At 52.7% G+C, this 18,280-nt stretch overlaps 10 protein-coding genes across 10 annotated transcripts; 4 read left to right on the top strand and 6 right to left on the bottom strand.

Moving 5' to 3' along the window:
• Positions 1-478: 478 nt before the first annotated feature.
• RHO25_011691 (uncharacterized protein) lies at positions 479-1,174 on the top strand (the record flags this gene model as incomplete). Its single annotated transcript, XM_023603115.2, has 1 exon — positions 479-1,174. One exon carries the CDS (start codon positions 479-481, stop codon positions 1,172-1,174), a length of 696 nt encoding a protein of 231 aa, XP_023454722.1.
• Positions 1,175-1,610: 436 nt separating this feature from the next.
• Positions 1,611-2,306, bottom strand: RHO25_011690 (uncharacterized protein; the record flags this gene model as incomplete). The annotated part of the gene is made up of 1 exon (XM_023603114.1): positions 1,611-2,306. One exon carries the CDS (start codon positions 2,304-2,306, stop codon positions 1,611-1,613), a length of 696 nt encoding a protein of 231 aa, XP_023454723.1.
• A 137-nt stretch (positions 2,307-2,443) lies between these two features.
• Positions 2,444-4,402, bottom strand: RHO25_011689 (uncharacterized protein; the record flags this gene model as incomplete). Its single annotated transcript, XM_023603113.2, has 1 exon — positions 2,444-4,402. The coding sequence occupies one exon, from the start codon at positions 4,400-4,402 to the stop codon at positions 2,444-2,446; it is 1,959 nt and encodes a 652-aa protein (XP_023454299.1).
• Positions 4,403-4,806: 404 nt separating this feature from the next.
• On the top strand, positions 4,807-6,576 carry DBP3 (RNA-dependent ATPase; the record flags this gene model as incomplete). The annotated part of the gene is made up of 2 exons (XM_023603112.2): positions 4,807-6,296; positions 6,348-6,576. 2 exons carry the CDS (start codon positions 4,807-4,809, stop codon positions 6,574-6,576), a joined length of 1,719 nt encoding a protein of 572 aa, XP_023454298.1.
• A 247-nt stretch (positions 6,577-6,823) lies between these two features.
• On the bottom strand, positions 6,824-7,253 carry RHO25_011687 (uncharacterized protein; the record flags this gene model as incomplete). Its single annotated transcript, XM_023603111.2, has 3 exons — positions 6,824-6,867; positions 6,926-7,033; positions 7,094-7,253. 3 exons carry the CDS (start codon positions 7,251-7,253, stop codon positions 6,824-6,826), a joined length of 312 nt encoding a protein of 103 aa, XP_023454510.1.
• Positions 7,254-7,908: 655 nt separating this feature from the next.
• On the top strand, positions 7,909-8,277 carry RHO25_011686 (uncharacterized protein; the record flags this gene model as incomplete). The annotated part of the gene is made up of 3 exons (XM_023603109.2): positions 7,909-7,939; positions 8,012-8,134; positions 8,207-8,277. 3 exons carry the CDS (start codon positions 7,909-7,911, stop codon positions 8,275-8,277), a joined length of 225 nt encoding a protein of 74 aa, XP_023454306.1.
• Positions 8,278-9,865: 1,588 nt separating this feature from the next.
• On the bottom strand, positions 9,866-11,301 carry RHO25_011685 (uncharacterized protein; the record flags this gene model as incomplete). Its single annotated transcript, XM_023603108.2, has 3 exons — positions 9,866-10,913; positions 10,971-11,229; positions 11,283-11,301. 3 exons carry the CDS (start codon positions 11,299-11,301, stop codon positions 9,866-9,868), a joined length of 1,326 nt encoding a protein of 441 aa, XP_023454304.1.
• A 494-nt stretch (positions 11,302-11,795) lies between these two features.
• RHO25_011684 (uncharacterized protein) lies at positions 11,796-13,223 on the bottom strand (the record flags this gene model as incomplete). Its single annotated transcript, XM_023603107.2, has 1 exon — positions 11,796-13,223. One exon carries the CDS (start codon positions 13,221-13,223, stop codon positions 11,796-11,798), a length of 1,428 nt encoding a protein of 475 aa, XP_023454303.1.
• A 359-nt stretch (positions 13,224-13,582) lies between these two features.
• RHO25_011683 (uncharacterized protein) lies at positions 13,583-15,292 on the top strand (the record flags this gene model as incomplete). Its single annotated transcript, XM_023603106.2, has 1 exon — positions 13,583-15,292. One exon carries the CDS (start codon positions 13,583-13,585, stop codon positions 15,290-15,292), a length of 1,710 nt encoding a protein of 569 aa, XP_023454302.1.
• Positions 15,293-15,423: 131 nt separating this feature from the next.
• RHO25_011682 (uncharacterized protein) lies at positions 15,424-17,447 on the bottom strand (the record flags this gene model as incomplete). Its single annotated transcript, XM_023603105.2, has 2 exons — positions 15,424-17,324; positions 17,378-17,447. The coding sequence occupies 2 exons, from the start codon at positions 17,445-17,447 to the stop codon at positions 15,424-15,426; spliced, it is 1,971 nt and encodes a 656-aa protein (XP_023454301.2).
• Between the last annotated feature and the right edge of the window lie 833 nt (positions 17,448-18,280).

Genomic DNA, 18,280 nt, shown 5'->3' with positions numbered 1-18,280 from the left:
CGGCAGTGTTAGCAGCAGCGGACGACGGTGCGGCGAGGATGAGGCAGTGGTGAAAGGGTGTAAGGCGGGCGTGGAGGGCAGAAAGGCGGCAATGTGTAAGTTTCATAGCAGAGCGAGCGATTGCATATGTTCACGAGCTGCTGCATTCGGCTGCACATTCCAGTGGCGCACATGCAGGGTTCAGCCGTTAAGCTCGCCGACTTCTGCTTTTGGCCCTGTTTACAGACCTCTACTCACTCGCACAACGTACCAGATAGGTCGATGTCAGGAAACACAGTACATCGAGATGTAGAGCTCCAAGTTCAAATATCGAATGGTCAAGATCTGTCCTTGTTGCGATCGATATACCATGTCTTGGCCTGTTCAGCCCTATGAACGCATGCTTACCTGATTCACCCGCTAGCGCGGTTCTACATTCATCCTGGAGTTGTGCCATCGCGACATCTTGTTCTGCATCAAAATATACTGCAACACAACCATGAATACAACAAGAAGCCTACGTGCCTTCCAGCGCACATTCGAACACGCCTTCCACACTCACCACGCTCCCTTCCGGATACCCCAACGCTCCATCCGGGCCTTCTCCGTCCCAGCCGTGCGCAAACACACCCCAGCATCTCAAGTGCAACGACAACAACAAATCCGGTCACAGTCATCCGACACCACCCCAGAATCAGAAGAAAGCCTCTCGACCCACCCCGCCAAACCCCTCACCGACCGCACCGAAAGCTCCCTCTCCGATAAAGAAACCATCGCAGCCCGCAAAGCCCTCTCCCCGGCCTACCAACTCCACTTCACCTGCAAAAAATGCCTCCACCGCAGCGCCCACACCGTTTCCAAACAAGCCTACCACTTCGGCACCTGCGTAATAAATTGCCCCCAATGTAATGTCCAACATCTCATTTCCGACCATTTGAAGATCTTCTCCGATACGAAGATGACGATGGAGGATATTGCGAAGCAATACGGAGAGAAATTGAAGAAGGGAAAATTGGGTGTGAACGGGGATGTAGAATTTTATGATGAGGTGGCGGAGCAGGCGATTGCGGAGGATGAGGCTGCGAAGAAGGCGAAGGTTGAGAAGACGGAGAGGATTAGGGAGACTTTGGATCAGGCGGACGGGAATTTGAAGAAGGAGGATTGGGAGAAATTGAGGAAGGAGTTGCGGTCGTAAAGATTGGGGGCTGACAAATTACAAAAGGACTCTGCGCTGAACCGCGAGAATGAGGAACGATAGGCAGGCATTCAGTGCATGTAGGCCGGAGAGCCAACTCCTTCTGCAGAGCGCTGCATCATTGTTCTGATGCGGAGCTCTCAAAGCAGCAGCTCGCAGTGAGGGCTAACACCCGTGCCAAGTCGCTTTTATCTGACATCGAGTGCTGGCATTCGAAGAGAATGGTCGTCAAATGGACTGGCGCCGAAATGGTCATGACAAGCGCCATACACGCTGAGAGTCGCCGAACTGCGCGACTGACTTTTGCCAAATGCATCTATCACCACATCACTCTGCATATGTAGCGAACCTGTACAAGAATAGGCTACTCGCCTCAAATAAGAATCCTAGCCAGCAAGGATCCGCGCTGTAGCCTTTTCCTCTCCCTCATACCCATCTACTTGATCCTCATAGCCTCCAGGAAACCCTCTTTCCTCTCCTCTTCCAGGTCCGCGACCACATCTTTCATCGCCTCCACTTCAATCACCCCTCGCCCATGCTTAAATTTCCAGGGCTCATCGCTCTCCATCCTCGGCTGGAAGGCTTGCCAATTCTGCGCTTTCAGCTCATTGACATGCTCCTGCACGTCTTTCGCCGGGCCAGAATAGATCAATACACCAGGGTATCCAGGTTTAGTGATTCCACAGACGGTGTCTGCCGGGTGGAGAGCTAGTTTGCGCTTGTTTGTATTGAGGAGATGGTGGAGCCAGATGATAACTGTCGAGGATGCTGGTGGTGCGTGCCTAGAAGGCTGAGGGGTAGATGCTGCTGAGTTCTGGTCGTCTGCTTCATTGACGTGGCTTGTTTCGCATATCTCGATGAAGTCGTTGATAATGGCGTCCAGCACTTCTTCGCCAATCTCGCTTTCGTTGACGCGTTGCTTGATTTGATCTCGGATGTCTCTTTTTCCAATGCTGGCGGAGACGACTTCTGGACGGGCGTCCTCTAGGTACCCGTCGCTCAGGCGAAGCTTTAAGCTCCCTGTGTCAGAGGTGTATGTGAGCTCGCGACCCTTTTCCGTGTATTTGACCTGCTCTGGATACATAGACTCCAGGAGCTCGAGCTCAGTGGCCAGACGTTCTGCTGAAGACATGCTCCCATCGGCCGAAGCAGATCAGTGTGTGCTGATGCTATTTCACGCCCTCGTCAATCACCGGCTAGAGGCGAGCAATACACCGACGAGGTTTCCAAATTGGAATTCAATGGCTACGTCATCGTTGCGAAGCCTGATCATCTGGGCCGCTGCAGAATAACTTGTCTTCTCTCATCAGCTTCTCGAACAATGTCCGCGCATAACCCAATGCTTGGCGCTAGGTGTGCAACATTCTGGGTCTCTGCCAGTACATCTGCGATCAGAGTATCAAGCTGCTGTTTTGGCGGCAGCATGGCACTCAGATTTCGGGAAAGTGTGGCGCCCATCAACAAGAGGATCTGGCTGGTGATGGAAAGTGCCCCCTGAAAGAGATAGGGTAGGTGCCCCTCGTGATGCACATTGATGCGATCGAGTTGCCGCACACAAGCATCCAAGCATTTCTCGCAAGCTGTTCGAACTCCAGGCTCATGAATCAAGTTCTCGTCGCCAAGCACTGCCTGTATGTAAGGACGGAAGATGATCGTGCGGCATGCGAAGTATCGAAGCCGGAGGACAGTCTGTACATGACCTTGAGCCGGCACTCGTTCGCGTGGAAAACGAATGGGGACTGGCAGTCCTTCGTACCACTGATTGAGCTGAAATTCGAGCTCGGCCACCACCGGCTCAAGAGAAGCGATAGAATTTCGCTTCTGGCTGTAGATCACATGCGACACACGGTTCAAAAGGCGGCGCAATGCGATCTCTGCCAGGAAATACCAGATGTCATCCTCCCCTGGGCTTTCGTCGCGAGCTGCGGCTGCTGCATCGAAGGGGAAGCTGCGAGGCAATCGCATACTCTCTTCAAGCTGCACGATTCCCGTGTGCGGTAGATCTAGCTCTGCGAGCAGATCCGATTCGATCATAAGAATGTTCCAGTAGATGCGCTCACTAAGCTCTTTGTCCTGCGCTGGTATCGCGCTTGGGTTTTGAAGCAGTAGCTGTAATTTTGCAGAAGCGGCGCAGAGTATATTCCAGGCTTCTAGAGGGCGAACGAGATACATGAGATATGCGGCAGCCAAAAGGTGGCATTGCGCGCTCGCCACGTCGTTCCGAATCATGACTGCAGGCATGAGAAGCCATGCTGCATTGAAGTAGGCCATTCCGGGCGGCGATTGATCTTGCGGCACACGGGAAATGCTATGGCCAGAATGCGCAGCCTGACCAAGAGCAAGGACAAGTAGAACGATGCAAGTCTCGACTCCAGAACGGAAGCCGACGGCAGATGCTTGGCGACAGATTCCAGCAAATGTATAGGGATTGACCACCGCATACCAAACATTGACTTTGTCGAAGAACGAGCGAACATATGCAGATGGCTTCCCTGCCAGGTCCAGATCGAGGCTATAAGGTGGCTGTAGGTCCAACGCAGGTCGCACCACTTCCAGTTGCAGCAAGACCTGTTGGTCACAACTTCTTGACACGAGATCACGAATCATCGGCCATTGCAGCAGGTGTAGCGCTGGCGTCGTATGAGCTTTGGGCATTGTAGATATGTTCGTAGCGAGCGATATGCCACCGCCGCCGAGCGGTGCTAGGCCAACGCCCGCTGCAAAAGTGTGTGCACGCTTTGAATGCAAATCTTCAGATGCAGTGTTGCTCGTCGCAGGCGATATAGGACCGACATGCGCTCCTGGCGAGCTCACAGAGCCGAGCAAGTTTGAATGCAGCAGGCCTTCAATATGCGCAAGTCGCTCAAGAATGAGCTTGTCGCCGGCGTCCAGCTTGATTCCTGGCTCGCGATAGACACACTCTGCGTTCAACTCGGTGCATAGTTTACACTTCGGACGATTTCCGTCGCATTTCGACTTTCGCGATCGACAAATTTCGCATGCTATCGTCGCTCTCCGTCGTGGGTAATCAGGCACGTCAGACATAAGCGCTTGGAGAGCAGATTGGGAGTTTTCCATTGATGTTCCAAGTGGCGATGATTGCAGGTTGGCGCTCGTAAAGGATGATCTTGCTCGCTTCGGTGGAGGTCTGTCATCGTGGTCATCTTCGTGTGAGTTGTCCACCACTCGTCCGCCAAGGGCCGGGTCTAGAATGTTGCTGTTGTTCATTGCGGCTCAGTCTTGGAAATGCTCTCCCTCCCGCCATCGAAGACGTGTACTGTGATCAGAAATCCTAGGCGAGGGGAGTTCTACTTTGCCATCATTATAGCGACCCTGAGAAAGCTGCAATTTTTCCGGAATGGCTAAAGAACGACCTCGTAGCGTGTGGACAGCTGATCTAGACAGCCACAACAGCTAACCGAAGCAGGTCGTAAAGTGATCCTTCGAGAGGAGTTTGTCATTCTGGGTGTGCCTAGACGAACGTGAAGTACCTGAGCTCGGATGCGCTTGCCTCGGGAGCGAATCTATCCGTGCCAAGACTTGCCTGCAGGGAAAGTTTGGGGAAAAAAGTCGCCCGAATCTGGTGCTCGCTTGTCGTAGTACTGCACGCTCTTAATCGCAACGCCGCAAGAATGTCGAAACGCACGAGAGAAGAGGCCGACGCCGATGCCGGTGAGATTACGAGCAAGAAACTGAAGAAGGACAAGAAAGAGAAGAAGGAGAAAAAGTCCAAGTCGACAGAGCCAATCGAGGTCGCAAGTGGCAATGGGTTGGACTCTGGCGCTGAGAAGAATGGTCTCTCCAAGGAGGAGCGCAAAGCATTGAAGCGTGCGAAGAAGGAGGCTGCGAAAGCTGCTGAAGCGCAAGAAGCTGCAAACAACGTGGCAGAGGCGAAAGGCGACGATGAGGCTGCTGCAAAGGCCGAAAGGAAAGCGCGAAAGAGGGCTGAGAAGGCTGCGAAGCTGGAGGGCAAGATCTTGGAAACAAATGGCCACAGTCATGCATCCGCAGACGGAAAGATTACAGGTGTGAGCAAAAGCGAGGCTGAGAAGTACTACAAGGAGAAGCAGATTGCCATTGAGGATGCGAAGAAAGACGACATTGGGCCCATACTGTCCTTCGATAGCTTACCTTTCGATGCCGAATCGAAGAAAGCTTTCTTTGGCGATTTTAAGGAGCCTTCTCCCATCCAAGCAGCGACCTGGCCATACCTGTTCAATGGTCGCGATGTTATTGGTGTTGCAGAGACAGGTTCAGGCAAGACGTATGGCTTTGGCGTGCCCTGTGTCAACCGCTTGACGAAAGAGAAGAAAGTTCAGGTGTGCATCGTGAGCCCGACGAGAGAACTGGCGTTGCAGATACAGGAACAAATGGTGAAGCTCACAAAGCCTCGCGGACTCAAGGCGACCTGTGTTTATGGTGGAACAAACAAAGATGAGCAGAGAGCGCAGCTGAAGGGATCCCAAGTCATCGTTGCAACACCAGGCCGACTCAACGACTTCATTGGAGACGGCACGATCGATCTGTCTGAGGCCACCTATCTGGTTCTGGATGAGGCAGACCGCATGCTCGACAAGGGTTTCGAACAGGATATCAGGAATATTATCAGCTCCGCCGCACCCAGCGAAAAGAGACAAACGGTCATGTTCACAGCCACCTGGCCTGATTCAGTACGCAAGCTTGCTTCCGAATTTCTGCGCGAACCTGTACGAATCATGATTGGAGAGAACGCTTCCGGAGAGCTTCGTGCCAACACTCGTATTGTGCAGGAAGTTGAGGTCATCGGAGAGCGCGAAAAGCAGGATCGCATGCTTGCTATTCTCAAACAATACCAGTCTGGCAAAAGCAAGAACGACAGAATCTTGGTGTTCTGCTTGTACAAAAAAGAAGCAACACGCGTCGAGGAGACCATTCGCCGTCGGGGGTTCAGGGTTGCAGGTATCCATGGAGATTTGAACCAGGCCAAGCGCGAAGAGAGTTTGGCAGCTTTCAAGAAGGGCGAAGTTCCTATTTTGGTCGCCACCGATGTTGCTGCCCGTGGTCTTGACATTCCCGCTGTAAAGCTTGTGCTCAACGTCACCTTTCCCTTGACAGTGGAAGATTACGTGCACAGGATCGGAAGGTGAGTGAATTTTTGATCCGACCCGAGGTAGTGGTACTGACCGGTATACAGAACAGGCCGAGCCGGCCAGGATGGCAGAGCCATCACCTTTTTCACGGATGGCCTCGAGAAGCCGTTGTCTGGAGCTTTGATCAACGTCCTGAAAGGTGCCAACCAACCAGTGCCAGAAGATTTGATGAAGTTCGGAACGACAGTGAAGAAGAAGGCGCACGATGCATATGGAGCTTTCTACAAGGACCCAGCGGACATGAAAAAGGCGACCAAGATTACTTTTGACTGATAGAGACTAGAGATAGAATGGTACAGCATTGACGTGCGATACAGATCGGATGATATGAAGTCTGTCCAAGAGATATTTCAATTGGGAGTAGAAGCTGTTCTATGGAAATTTTTCATGGAAACTGCCTCCCCGACACGACCACGTTTTGCTCTGACGCGCTCAACTTCGGATTACTTGCTGCCCCGGCCACGCCCCATGGATAAAGTTCCAGCTATCTCACCCACTCCTAGCCCGCTCAATATTCTATCTAGTACTTGCGGTCCTTGCAAGCCTGGTCGAGCTTCACAATGTCTGCATTCATGGTTAGTTTCCACCTCTCAACTCGGCCGACAGCCGCGTCATCGCTTACCTCCACCTGGGTTGTACCAGCCAGCGCAGTCAACACATGTCTGAATTTCCTGGACGCCAATCTGGTTGCAAGCACAGCTAATCCAGTCTGGCTGGGAGAAGACATCACCTGTGAGGATCGAGTTAGCCATTGAACGATGAACCACGGCATCGATGAAGAATAACATACCCCACTGGGCGGTGCCACCGCAAGAAGCAGCCTTCTGTGTCACGCTCTGGCACTCTTGCACCCATGTGCACTCCTGAGGGATATCGTCTGGGTTGACTTCGCTGGCAGACACGAGGAGGGCGCTGCAGAGAACGGAGAAAGCGATGCTGGTGAACTGCATGTTGGCGATTGCTGATAAAGATGGAGTGAAGGGCTTTTGGGGTTGTTCTGTTGCTGTGATGGAACTGTTGCTTCTGTCTTATTCTGACACGATCGATGTCGATGAACTCACTGTTTATATACTCTCTGATCTTTCTCGCTCTTTCATTAATTCCTCCACCTCTACCAGCATCATGCTTCCGTATTGGGTTTGACGACTGTCTCAAAAGCTTGAATACTAATTTTACAGCAGTGCTCGTCAGAGTTCAGCTTGTCAGGACATGGATACAGGATATACCCTTGGCTTCACGGCTTCCCACGAGCACGAACCAAGCTTTTTGCTGCGGCTCAGCGTGAAGCACACTCCAGATGCCTGTTTGACTTTGAACTTGACCTTTTCCATGACAACATGGCGCGTCCGTCATCCCCATTCGGCGACTATCTGAAACCCTCCACTTGGTGATGTCTGTAAAAATCGTGCTGAGAGCTACCTTCCGGAAAGCCGTAACGACTCATGAGCTGTGAAGTCGGCGAGGCCTGCGACGATCGCCGAGGATGAACCCAAGTTCAAAAAGCTCCATCCCCACCACCAGACCTTCCGGGCACTTCCATCGCGACGCGCATTGAACACGACGACACCGATCACCTCCGCAGATCATCACACACGACAGGCAAAAATGTGCAAGCAGGCGGTCTGTGGCTCATGCCGTACGTGTTCCCGCTCCTCGAATGTCTCAGAAGCCCGCTGTCTCACCGCTTGCCTGCTCACTCTGGAAATAGAAAAAACCACGTGGTGGGGCTGCGGTTCTCACGTCCCCATGGTCATGGATACAGTACCAGAAGCCGAGCGGTGCTCGTGTGAGCCCAAAGTCGAGAAAGAAGGCAAAAGCTATCCTCCAATGGGTAAGCAGCCTGGCACTTGAAATAACGCCCGAAGACCCGACAAACCTGGACAGTTCAATGACCGTGACGAAGGACCGGCGTTCGGGATGGTGAAGGCTGCTTTTGGGTTTGGCGGAGCGCCACAGGGCAAGGAGGAGTTGTGATTTAGGGCTTCTACGTGGGTCGTCAGCGAGATGAGGTCGGCAGATGGCCATCACGGTGCTGGCCAGAGAGACACGTGACGAGTTTCCTTGATAAGGTGGTATGTTCACGCGTCGACTGCTTACGTACCCTTACTACTCTACGCTTCGTACCTGGTTACTGGGGCGCAAAAGAGATTCTAGTCCCAAAACCTGCTTCACTGCCTCAAGAACCATGCTCCTTCAGGACTTAAGACAGGATCCACTACCCGCCCAATTCCTCATGGACGCGGCCGCGTGAGATACTCTCGAACGATCGCAGTCTTCACCGAATATGAGCCCAGTAAGCTCTACGAGAGTAAAGTCAGCCCTAAAAGCGACCACGATCGTCTATGGTCTGCGTCTAAAAGTGAGCATTGCCAGGAACAGAAGGCTGTACCCTCGATCGGCTTTCTTATTGGCTATATGCTACTGGGGCATATACTAAGACGGCTAGGGCAAACAATTTACTGTCTACAGCACTCTCGATGCCCGTCCGTTCCGCTCCGCTTGTAGATGGCACGTCCTGTCTTCTACATGTCTACTGTACTTGTGCCAGATCACCTCGTATTCAGCTCTCTGGTGGACCGGCCGCGGGTGATATCACTACTGTACGAGGCCGATGTCCCCAGGTCCGGAGAACACCAATGAGTTCGTCGCCCTATAATGGCAACGCGTTCTAATACTCCTGGTCTGTTGTTCCCATTACTGATACGAATGTTACTCAGCCACGTTCAGAATCGTCGTCACTTCGCTTTGCGGCAGAACCGGCTTTCTCAAGATGGTCAAGCTCATTGAATGAGGTCTGATCGCAGCAGGGCATTCTCTCGGGTTGGCAAAGCGACCTCCGCTTGATTTTCGGACAACAAAGATTTCAGAAGTCCGCTACACGGCGTCAACATAGACTGTGAAGCGAGAACGAAGTTCAGGCTTCCCGACTTTCGGACCAGGGCGACTGACGGCCAAGATGGATTACGAAAAATGTTTCAAGCAGCTCAGAAGTCCGTCATGGTATGTCTCACTGGACCAGCGTTGAAGCATTGCCTTTGAAGGTGCAGCGGTGTTCCTTCGATGTGTCCATATCTGACCGGCGAGCCTGTCCCATAGAGCGTTAGTCGTCACGAGCTGAACGTCCGACCATTGCGGTAAATAAGAATCAAGAAACGTGGAAGAATGTCCTGAAAATGAGCGAAAGCTTTTATTTTCTACAGGCATTCGAGCTCCAGCCATTCGGTGTCTGCTCGTGTGGTCCGCAGTGAGCGCACATTCGATTATGATCTGCGAAGCGACGCTTGCAGAAGATGATAATGCAGTGCGGAATCTCGATCTTCGTCTCTCTATCCTGTTGCCTTGAACAATATGTGGCACTTTATATCACTTCCACGGTTGCGTGCTGACGCTTCAGCTATCGCAGTTCTCAATCGACGCATTATTCCGTCCCCGCACCAAAGTCGTCGTGTGCAGTTGCTCAACTCTCCGACAGTCTTCTCTGGCACAACAGTACCCACAGCTGGATGGTGAGCTGAGCACGGCCATTTTCTTCGTTCAAGCGAAGCTCCCTGACACGAATGCCTCAGTCTTGAGAACTTTCGAGCCAGCGCAACGAACTGCCGTTCTCTGGCTGTTTCATTCTCTTCAAAGTCTCCAGAACTGTAGAAACTCGCTTCCAGCGAAGATCTTGCAACTCACTCACGATGCGGAAAGCCGCATCCAGAGTGCAGCAGAGACCTCCCGGACAGTCCTCCGGACAAGCCAAGCCCGTGACTTCGTCGTCATAGTACCATTTCATCCACTGGAGGAAATTGGGCCAGTACGCGTCATTGGAGCCTTCATTGAGTATCAAAGCCACGCCTGTCCTCTTAAGCCAAACCTCTTCGTGGGACTGCTGCTGACCGAATGCGCGAAGAAGACTCGCATCCAAGCGAGAGATTGTGGTATAGAACTCGTTCCGAGAGTAGTAAATCTGAACAGCCTCTGCACGGATCTGGCGACATGTGCGCAAAAGAGCTGGCTGAGCGAACGTCTCCTTTGTGATCTCTATCTCCTCGGACTTCACCAGAGCGAGCTCATATATCTCGTTCCGCAGTTCTGCGGAGAGCTCGAAGAACAAGCACCTGTTGTCGTGTGGGTTCTCTGCGTCCATTTTCGATGCGTTTTCGCTGCTGACTTTGGCCTTTTTGTTGTGAGCAACGGCCTTCAGTGGGCCAGCTCTCTTTGGCATCGTTTGTTGGCTACTCGAGTCAGTGACGGACTCCGGCGCGATCGAGCAGGTACTCACCTCGAGACCACCGGGACTGCTTGAGCTATGTTGGCTGCTGGTTGTTGATTGAAAATGTAGTCGGGCAGTTTGGCGCTGGAAGTTGTCGTCGAGTGCGATAGTTAAGCTTCGGAACGCGCTAAGCAAGTGAATGATGCGCCACATGCAGCTGTTCACCGCGGGTGCACGTGAGTACGACTTTGTATTCACTTCGCTCAACACGGAGACATGTTGCACATGCCCAGTCAAAGTGAAGAGGTAGACGTGACTCATCACATCGCTTCGGGCGGGCTCTGGAAGCAGCTTTTCATTCACTCCATCAGAGACATTCTCCACGAAAAGTCCACCGTCCTCCAGGCTCTTTCTACAGTCGAAGCCTCCTCTCCAGTCCATTCGAGTCCACCGCCCGTCCTTTCTCTACTTCCAGGTCCATTCGACCTCCTCCTTCGCCGCAACGTGTAGCGTCTTGGCGCCCACGAGCCCCAACAGAAGCCCGATGCTCAAGTGCTTAGTGTCGTAAAGGAACTCCGCTTTGCCATATCTGCGCTTCTTCTGGCTCGATGGAGTGACGAGGTCGCTCCGATGTGGCGACGGAGCGCCCGCAATGCGCTTGGATGAGGAGTGGCGTAGTGCTGGAGCCGCGTGCAGAGAGCGACGAGCGAGCATGGTGAGGACTGGGACTACAGATGAACATTGTCAGTGAGGACTCGAGTGTTGTCAGTGGTAAACATACTATTCTTGACGATAGACATCGTATCGGTGACACTCGTTTGCTTGTTGGGTTTCTGTCGGTCTTGTGTATTGTGATGTTGTTCTGGGTTTATAGATGAGTGCGTGGTGGTTGGAGTGTTGGTGGAGAGGAAAAGGGAGAGAGAGGGTCGTATTTATTCGGTCGGTGCGTGAATGTTTGCTTGAAATCTCTTAGACTCGCATTCACTCTCTTCCGAATGACCTAGCTGCTGTGAGTTATGAAGCCGCGCCATCAAAGTGAAGGCAATGGAAAGTCCGAGCAGAATTTGCATTCGACTTACTACTATCCGCGAGATGGATGTAGACTGCCTGCTTTCAGTCATATCTACTTCTACAGCTAGATGCAGTGCTCACACGTCGTGATCAGCTCGACCGTGGCCAGTCTATGCATCAAGAAAGAATCGTGCGCGAACTTGTATGGCCCTCCGCCCCTTTTCATGCATGGGAACGCCTCGCTAAACCATCATCATGACATCGTACTTGTGACTGTGCCCCTTCAGAGCATCAAATCTTCGTCTTCACCTTCCGCGAGAGGTACTCCCGGTGGTCCGTCCCACGTGAGGTCCATAGCATCCGCAGGATCACCGTCGAGTCCACGGGTGATTCGTTTTTGGTAGTCGACATACTCTTTCGTCAACTGGAGTCGCCGGTCTGCATCCCGGATCTGTGCCACCAAGGCCTGGATGCGGAATGTCTGAGCTTCCAAATCGGACTGAGAGTTCGAAGGCTCAGCATCGTGGAAACGCAGTACCGTGTCAGCACCAGCGCCTGAAAGACTGGCACTGAGGTGGCCATCCTGGATCATAGACTGAAGAAGCTGCAAAGCCTCGCCCGGATCTAGTTCGAGCAGACTGGCCATGCGAGTCACGCCGATTGCCGCGTATGTCTGCTGCAGGTCTATGACCCGGAAGCGCTTCAAAGCATCCACCACCTCTTTCACGAGCCCGAAATTGCCATCATCCTGAATCAATTCGACCCCTGTTTCGGCATCGGCTTGGAATTTCCTCGTGTTGCGCTGCATGAAGTCTGTCGCAAGCTCATCGTACATTTTCGAACAGCTCTTCAGGGCTTTCCAGATTACCTGATCGTGTGTCTTTGGCTCAGAGAATGGTCTCCCGTTCGCTATCAGTCCCACCAGTACCCATTTCTTGTATGCCTCTACCTGCAGTGCGCTGGCGGTGTGCGACTGGGACGGTGAGAGGAGGACGTACTCCAGGAACAATCGGGCACGGCTCCAGTTGTGCATGCCGATGTAGATAGATGCGCCAAGCAGATAGTACTCGAGCACATGTGTAGACTTTAGGTCTTTCGCAAAGCCACTCTTTTCTGTGATCCATGCATTGCTGAGCTCGTGTTCGTCACATGGCAGCTCCTCAGACACACCCTTTGTGCTCTTGGAAGGAAAGGCAGCGACATCGGTGTCTAAGATGGGAAGTGCCAGACTGGGTATGCTTCGCGCTAGGCACAGTCTCAAGATGTACAGGTGTGCCGGTATGAAGGTTGCCGAAGTAGGATCGAGTCGCACTAACGAGTTGACGAGTGGTGTCAAATCGGTCTCGCCGTTCTCTTGCAGGCCTTTGTACACCCAATCCCATAGCAGCATAAAGTCTTCGCCAACATATCGCACCTGTACCGGATCGAATGTGCCAAAGAAAACGACAGCGAGTTCATCGAGATTATCGAGTTGCTTCTTGTCTCGCGTGCCTTGTATCTGCTTGATCAATGTGCGGAGATAGCCGATCGAGTTGACAGCCGGATCAAGGAATGTGAGCACATTCTTCTTCTCAACGAGCTTGGTGAAGGAGGCATCGGGGATATCGTCCAAGCTCTTGATATATTCGCGGGCGGCCTTGTCGTAGACTTTGGGCGATGTGCTGGCCTTCTCTGGCGGAAAGCTCAGCAGGATAGGGACGACGTCGCCCATGTTGGCGCTGGTCTCGACGGTGGTGTTCTAGCGGGTGGTGGTGATCATGCTTTGACGAGAATGGTCCAGAGCGTGCGGTGGGCGGGGCGATGTGGCAGGCGACAGCGGCGGCGTTTGAAGTGAAGCTCGCGCGGTTGACGTCGACCGGGTAATGGAGCTCGCGACTAGCCGGACCGGCTTACTCCATCAGCCGAGTGGACCCTGACCCTGACACCTCTCTCCACCTATCGACCGCCATTGAATTCTGGAGAACCACGAAGCACACATTTGCCCCCAACTACGATTTTCACGCGAAGACGAAGCCAGATTATACCCATGGCCTGATCATTCGAGACACGTCTTGTTCGGACAACCACAGCATGGCCCCCGCAAATCACACCAGTCGCTACCGGGATACGGTCCTGTCGCGGGACGATGTCGAAGCTTTGATCGCCGCAGGACGAAAGGTTGTCATAGTGGATGGAGCGGTATTGAAAGTCGACGCATGGATCCCATACCATCCCGGTGGCGACAAGGCCATGCTGCATATGGTTGGAAGGGATGCTACGAACGAAGTCAAGGCATTCCATTCGCAAGAGTCGCAGGAGGTGATGCAAAGGTACTGCATTGGCAAGGTCGACGGATACTGGGCAGACTTCGTACCTCCGATACAAGGTGGCAAGTTCAGAACGGAGGAAGAACAGCGTGCTGCTTGTTCGAAGGACGAGCATGAGGGGAGAAGTCATGCAGAAGACTCGTCGGCCAGCTCGTCGGAGGGCTCCCCTGTATTTGAACCTTCAGAGCGCAGGAATCCCGCCCTTCGCAGACGGAGAGGTAGCTCTGCAGGAGCCAGCGAGTCTTCAGCAACTTCTCTCGAAACATTGGCCATCGGTGAGCCAGCCTCGCAAAAATCAAAGGCATATCCTGCAGACGAGAGAACACAGCAAGAGATAGACCATGATCTGGATTTGTACCCTGACTTGGATCAAGAGACCCAAACGACGATCATCCGCAAGTACAAAGAGTTGGACGAGAAACTGCGGGCCGAAGGTCTCTACGACTGCAACTACGCCGCTTACGCGGTTGAAGTCACACGCTACACGTTACTGGGCTTCCTCGCGTACTACTTCCTGCAAAAGGAATGGTACATTCTATCGGCCACCTTTTTGGGCATGATGTGGCATCAGTTGGTATTCACTGTCCATGATGCCGGCCACATGGGCATTACTCACCACTTCCATGTGGACAGCACGATTGGCATTCTGATTGCAGATTTTCTGGGAGGGTTATCTTGCTGCTGGTGGAAACGAAATCATAATGTGCATCACATTGTGACCAACTCGGCCGAGCATGATCCGGACATTCAGCACATGCCATTCTTCGCCATCAGCCACAGATTCTTCCAGAGCCTGAAATCGACATACTACGATCGTGTCATGACGTACGATGCTGCGGCGCAGTTTGTGCTGAAGTACCAGCACTATCTCTACTATCCGATCCTCACCTTCGGACGCTTCAACTTGTACGTCCTGAGCTGGCAATATATCTTCCTCGGACAAGGACCACGGAAAGGTCCAGCGTGGTGGCATCGTTATCTGGAAATGGCTGGCCAGGTCTTCTTCTGGTACTGGTTCGGCTACTTGACGGTCTACAAATCGATTGACACGAACTGGCATCGTTTCCTCTACGTGTTGGTCAGCCACGCTGTCACAATGATGGTGCACGTCCAGATCACTCTCTCACATTTCGCCATGAGTACAGCAGATCTGGGCGTCGCGGAGTCATTCCCTCAACGCATGTTGCGCACTACTATGGACGTCGACTGCCCAGAGTGGCTTGACTTCTTCCATGGTGGTCTGCAATTTCAGGCTGTGCATCACCTCTATCCACGAATGCCAAGACACAATTTGCGGAAGGCTCAGAAGCTGGTCATGCAGTATTGTGATGAAGTCAAGATTCCATATACTATTTACGAATTTGCTGAAGGCAACGGGAAAGTCATCGGACGCCTGGGCGAGATCGCACAACAAGCCCGCATCATGAGCGAGTGCCAGAAAGCTGCTTTCAAAGACGTTATAGAGGGGCACTAATCGTGGGGGTTTAACATGCATAGCGAATTATGATAGAAAATCTGCAGCATATTTGTGGCGACTGGGACTCCACCTTTTTCGCAGTTTCAGCATACTCACATATGCATCACTATCGGTCGCGCAAAGACATATCACACAGCAATAGTTTTCAACGGACCAACGACAACTCGAATGAAGGCCTGTTGCAACAGGCCAGATATTAGCGGCTCGGCCTGGTCCTTTCCCTCGGGTAAGCCAAAAGCTGGCATGCCTTGGATACATGCGCGAGCGGCGGAGGTATAGCGCTTGCCCATAAGTCGCTCAACCTGCTTTAGCACTGTACTTCCAGGATGCATGAGAGCTTCATGTGCGTCGAGTATGGCGGGCAACTTGAGTTCTTCATGATATCCTGATTCGCCAAAGCCGAAGATCTGGCGCACTGGTTGCCAGAAAGCAAGCTCAATCAACACTATTCCCAGCGCATACATGTCGTAGGTCTGTCGAAAGCCGCTCGTGATCCCTGGGAGATATTTCGGATGAGTGTACAGTGCTCTTTTGAGGTCACTGTCTCCACCTGTGGTTCCGGATTGGACGAGCCTGGCGTATTCGAAACCACCTATATATGCTTGACTGTAGCCGCCACCTTCGACAGGAAAGAACATGATCGAAGTACTCGATATGCTTTTGTGGAGCCACGTGACCGAGTGCAGATACAGAAGCCACTGACTGAGTTGCTGAGCAAGTTCGACACGTTCGTGGAGTGGCGGGGATGGTTCCAGCAGACGCGAGTGCAGTGTCACTCCCAAAGAGTTGTTTTTCGATTCTGGAGGCTCTTTGAACACGAATCCGAACCTACTTTGCATTGTGTCGTCGAACATGCCTTGGAATGGTGGTAAGCAGAACTCTTGGGGCTTCCGCGGAAAGCTCAAGAGAGCGCTCAGCAGCTCAGCGCTCTCCTTTGCCTTAGCTGGAGCTCTTGTATCGGAGATGGAAAGCTCTCTGTCCCACCAGACCTCGGCATCATATGGCTTCCACTCGATCCAGGCAGGCTCGCCCGCGAATTGTACCATTGTTCGGGAGTCATGCTCAGTGGGCTGGTCTGCGTACTCTACAATCTTGTCTGTGACCGGGTCCAGCGGCTTTCGGGCGAGGCCTACATGGCTCTTGACGTCGATGAAGAAGTTCACTGCTTGAGAATAAAAAATGTTGAACTGGATCTCGGCCTGGACGGACTCTTCAGGCAAGCTCTCTGGGTTGGCTTTGCCGAAGCTTTGATGCTCGACGAGTGTCGAGCCCGATAACGATGCAATCGTGGAATCGTCTACTTTCAAAGCTTGCATTCCTTCCTTTGTCTTCGTGACTGAGAGTAACAGGAGTCGTATTTCTTGGACAACCTGCAAAACTTCCACCATTTGGTCTTGGGTTAAAGTCCTCAGTAAGTTAGCCACAAGAGACTTGACTCTATCAAGCAGTCCCTGAAAGCTCGCCTTATCGACAGTTGCCCATAGGAAACGTTTGGGCTCGGTTACTACTTTCTTAACTCCAATGCTGAAGCCACCGGCCCAGGAACGGATGTGGTTGGTCCCTTTCGCGTGGACTCTGGCTGTCCTCACTTGCTCGCCTGTGTCCAAGACCACCTTGTAGCGCTCCCATTCGGCTTGAGACAAAATTTGAGTATTAGTGTTTGAGTGGACATCATCGGCTTTCTGGGTCTTCTGGACTGTTGGCTCGCTGAGATCTTTCACACCGGTTCTCGCGAGGTCCAATGCTGATTGCAGGCCTTCTGGTACACCATCGCTCTGTTTCTCGCCTAGCCTGTGCCTGAGACATAGCCTCCTCAGGTCGCGTAGCGAAAGCTTGAGCTGGCTGAGAATAGCGATAATGACCATTTTCTGGTGCTCGATTCGAGCATCAAATCTGGGCTCCACGGACTCTTTGAGCAAGCCGCTCTCGTGGCCCCATCGCAGTAGGCTGCTGTACTCAAAATGCAGCTGCACTTTTAAATAGGCACAGTCCTTCTCAGCATTTGCAGCTGAATCGAAGTAATGGAAAGCTGCGAGAGTCAGGACCCGAGATCCCGCGTTAGCAACATGGAGGCAAACGAACCTTTGATAGCACCCTCGAGCAGTTGGAACGAGAGGGAGGCTGCTCCCAGCCCAAGACTGGCAGGATCCATTTCTTGAGTATGCAACTCTGATTGTTGAGTGCCGGAGGCAAATAATTGGCACAATGCAGTCACTTCTCTGACGGACCTCAGCGACGCATTTGTGCCCAGGGCTGCTCTACAAAGCAGGAAGCTGCCAGCTCCTGCGGAGACAGTGAGGCCCTTCGCCGATGACTCTTTGCCATGTCAGCTTTAAGGGCCGCACCTCAAGGACTCAGCTTGCCATCCGCATGCGTGTTGGGAACTCGCTAACGTGTTCAAACGTGACCTCTTCGTGGAATTAGTTGCAGCATGCTGCACCGACATGCATTCCCCACTGCGCAGAAGCGAAGGGTGGCAAACTACGCCGCGACGCTCGCTGACATCCGCAGCCCTTGATCCTACGATAACAAGCACAAGTTACAAGGTTCTTCAACCGCCGCTCTCTTCGGGCTGTAAACCTCGAATCTTTCTACTCAAAGCTTTTCTGTACTTCTGGACTTATCCTCATCCCAGCTATCGCAATCTTGTCGTATTGGTCCACACTTGCAGTCGTCGTGCATGGCATACGCTCAATTGAGATTGCACGAGCAGGCTGCACATTGTCTCGGCTTTCGCTCGACTTCGCGCCGTGGCTGCCGGCAACGGAAGTCTTCTCACTTCACTGTGTATCTGGACGCAACGCTGATGCAGTGTGGACGACTATACTTGCTCAGAAAGTCGTTGCAGCTACGGGAGAAACAGTGTGCGGTGGCCCAGCTCAATCTGTACCGACTATCACTCTGTTCGGAGCGGCCGAAACTCTACTCACTATCTGATATTTGGTGACCACTGTACCAGGGCAGCTGTCAGAGACACGAGGACTC

Source organism: Cercospora beticola, chromosome 8 (genome assembly GCF_033473495.1).
Source record: "Cercospora beticola chromosome 8, complete sequence".
Lineage (NCBI taxonomy): Eukaryota > Fungi > Ascomycota > Dothideomycetes > Mycosphaerellales > Mycosphaerellaceae > Cercospora > Cercospora beticola.
This window is presented reverse-complemented; position numbering and strand designations above follow the sequence as displayed.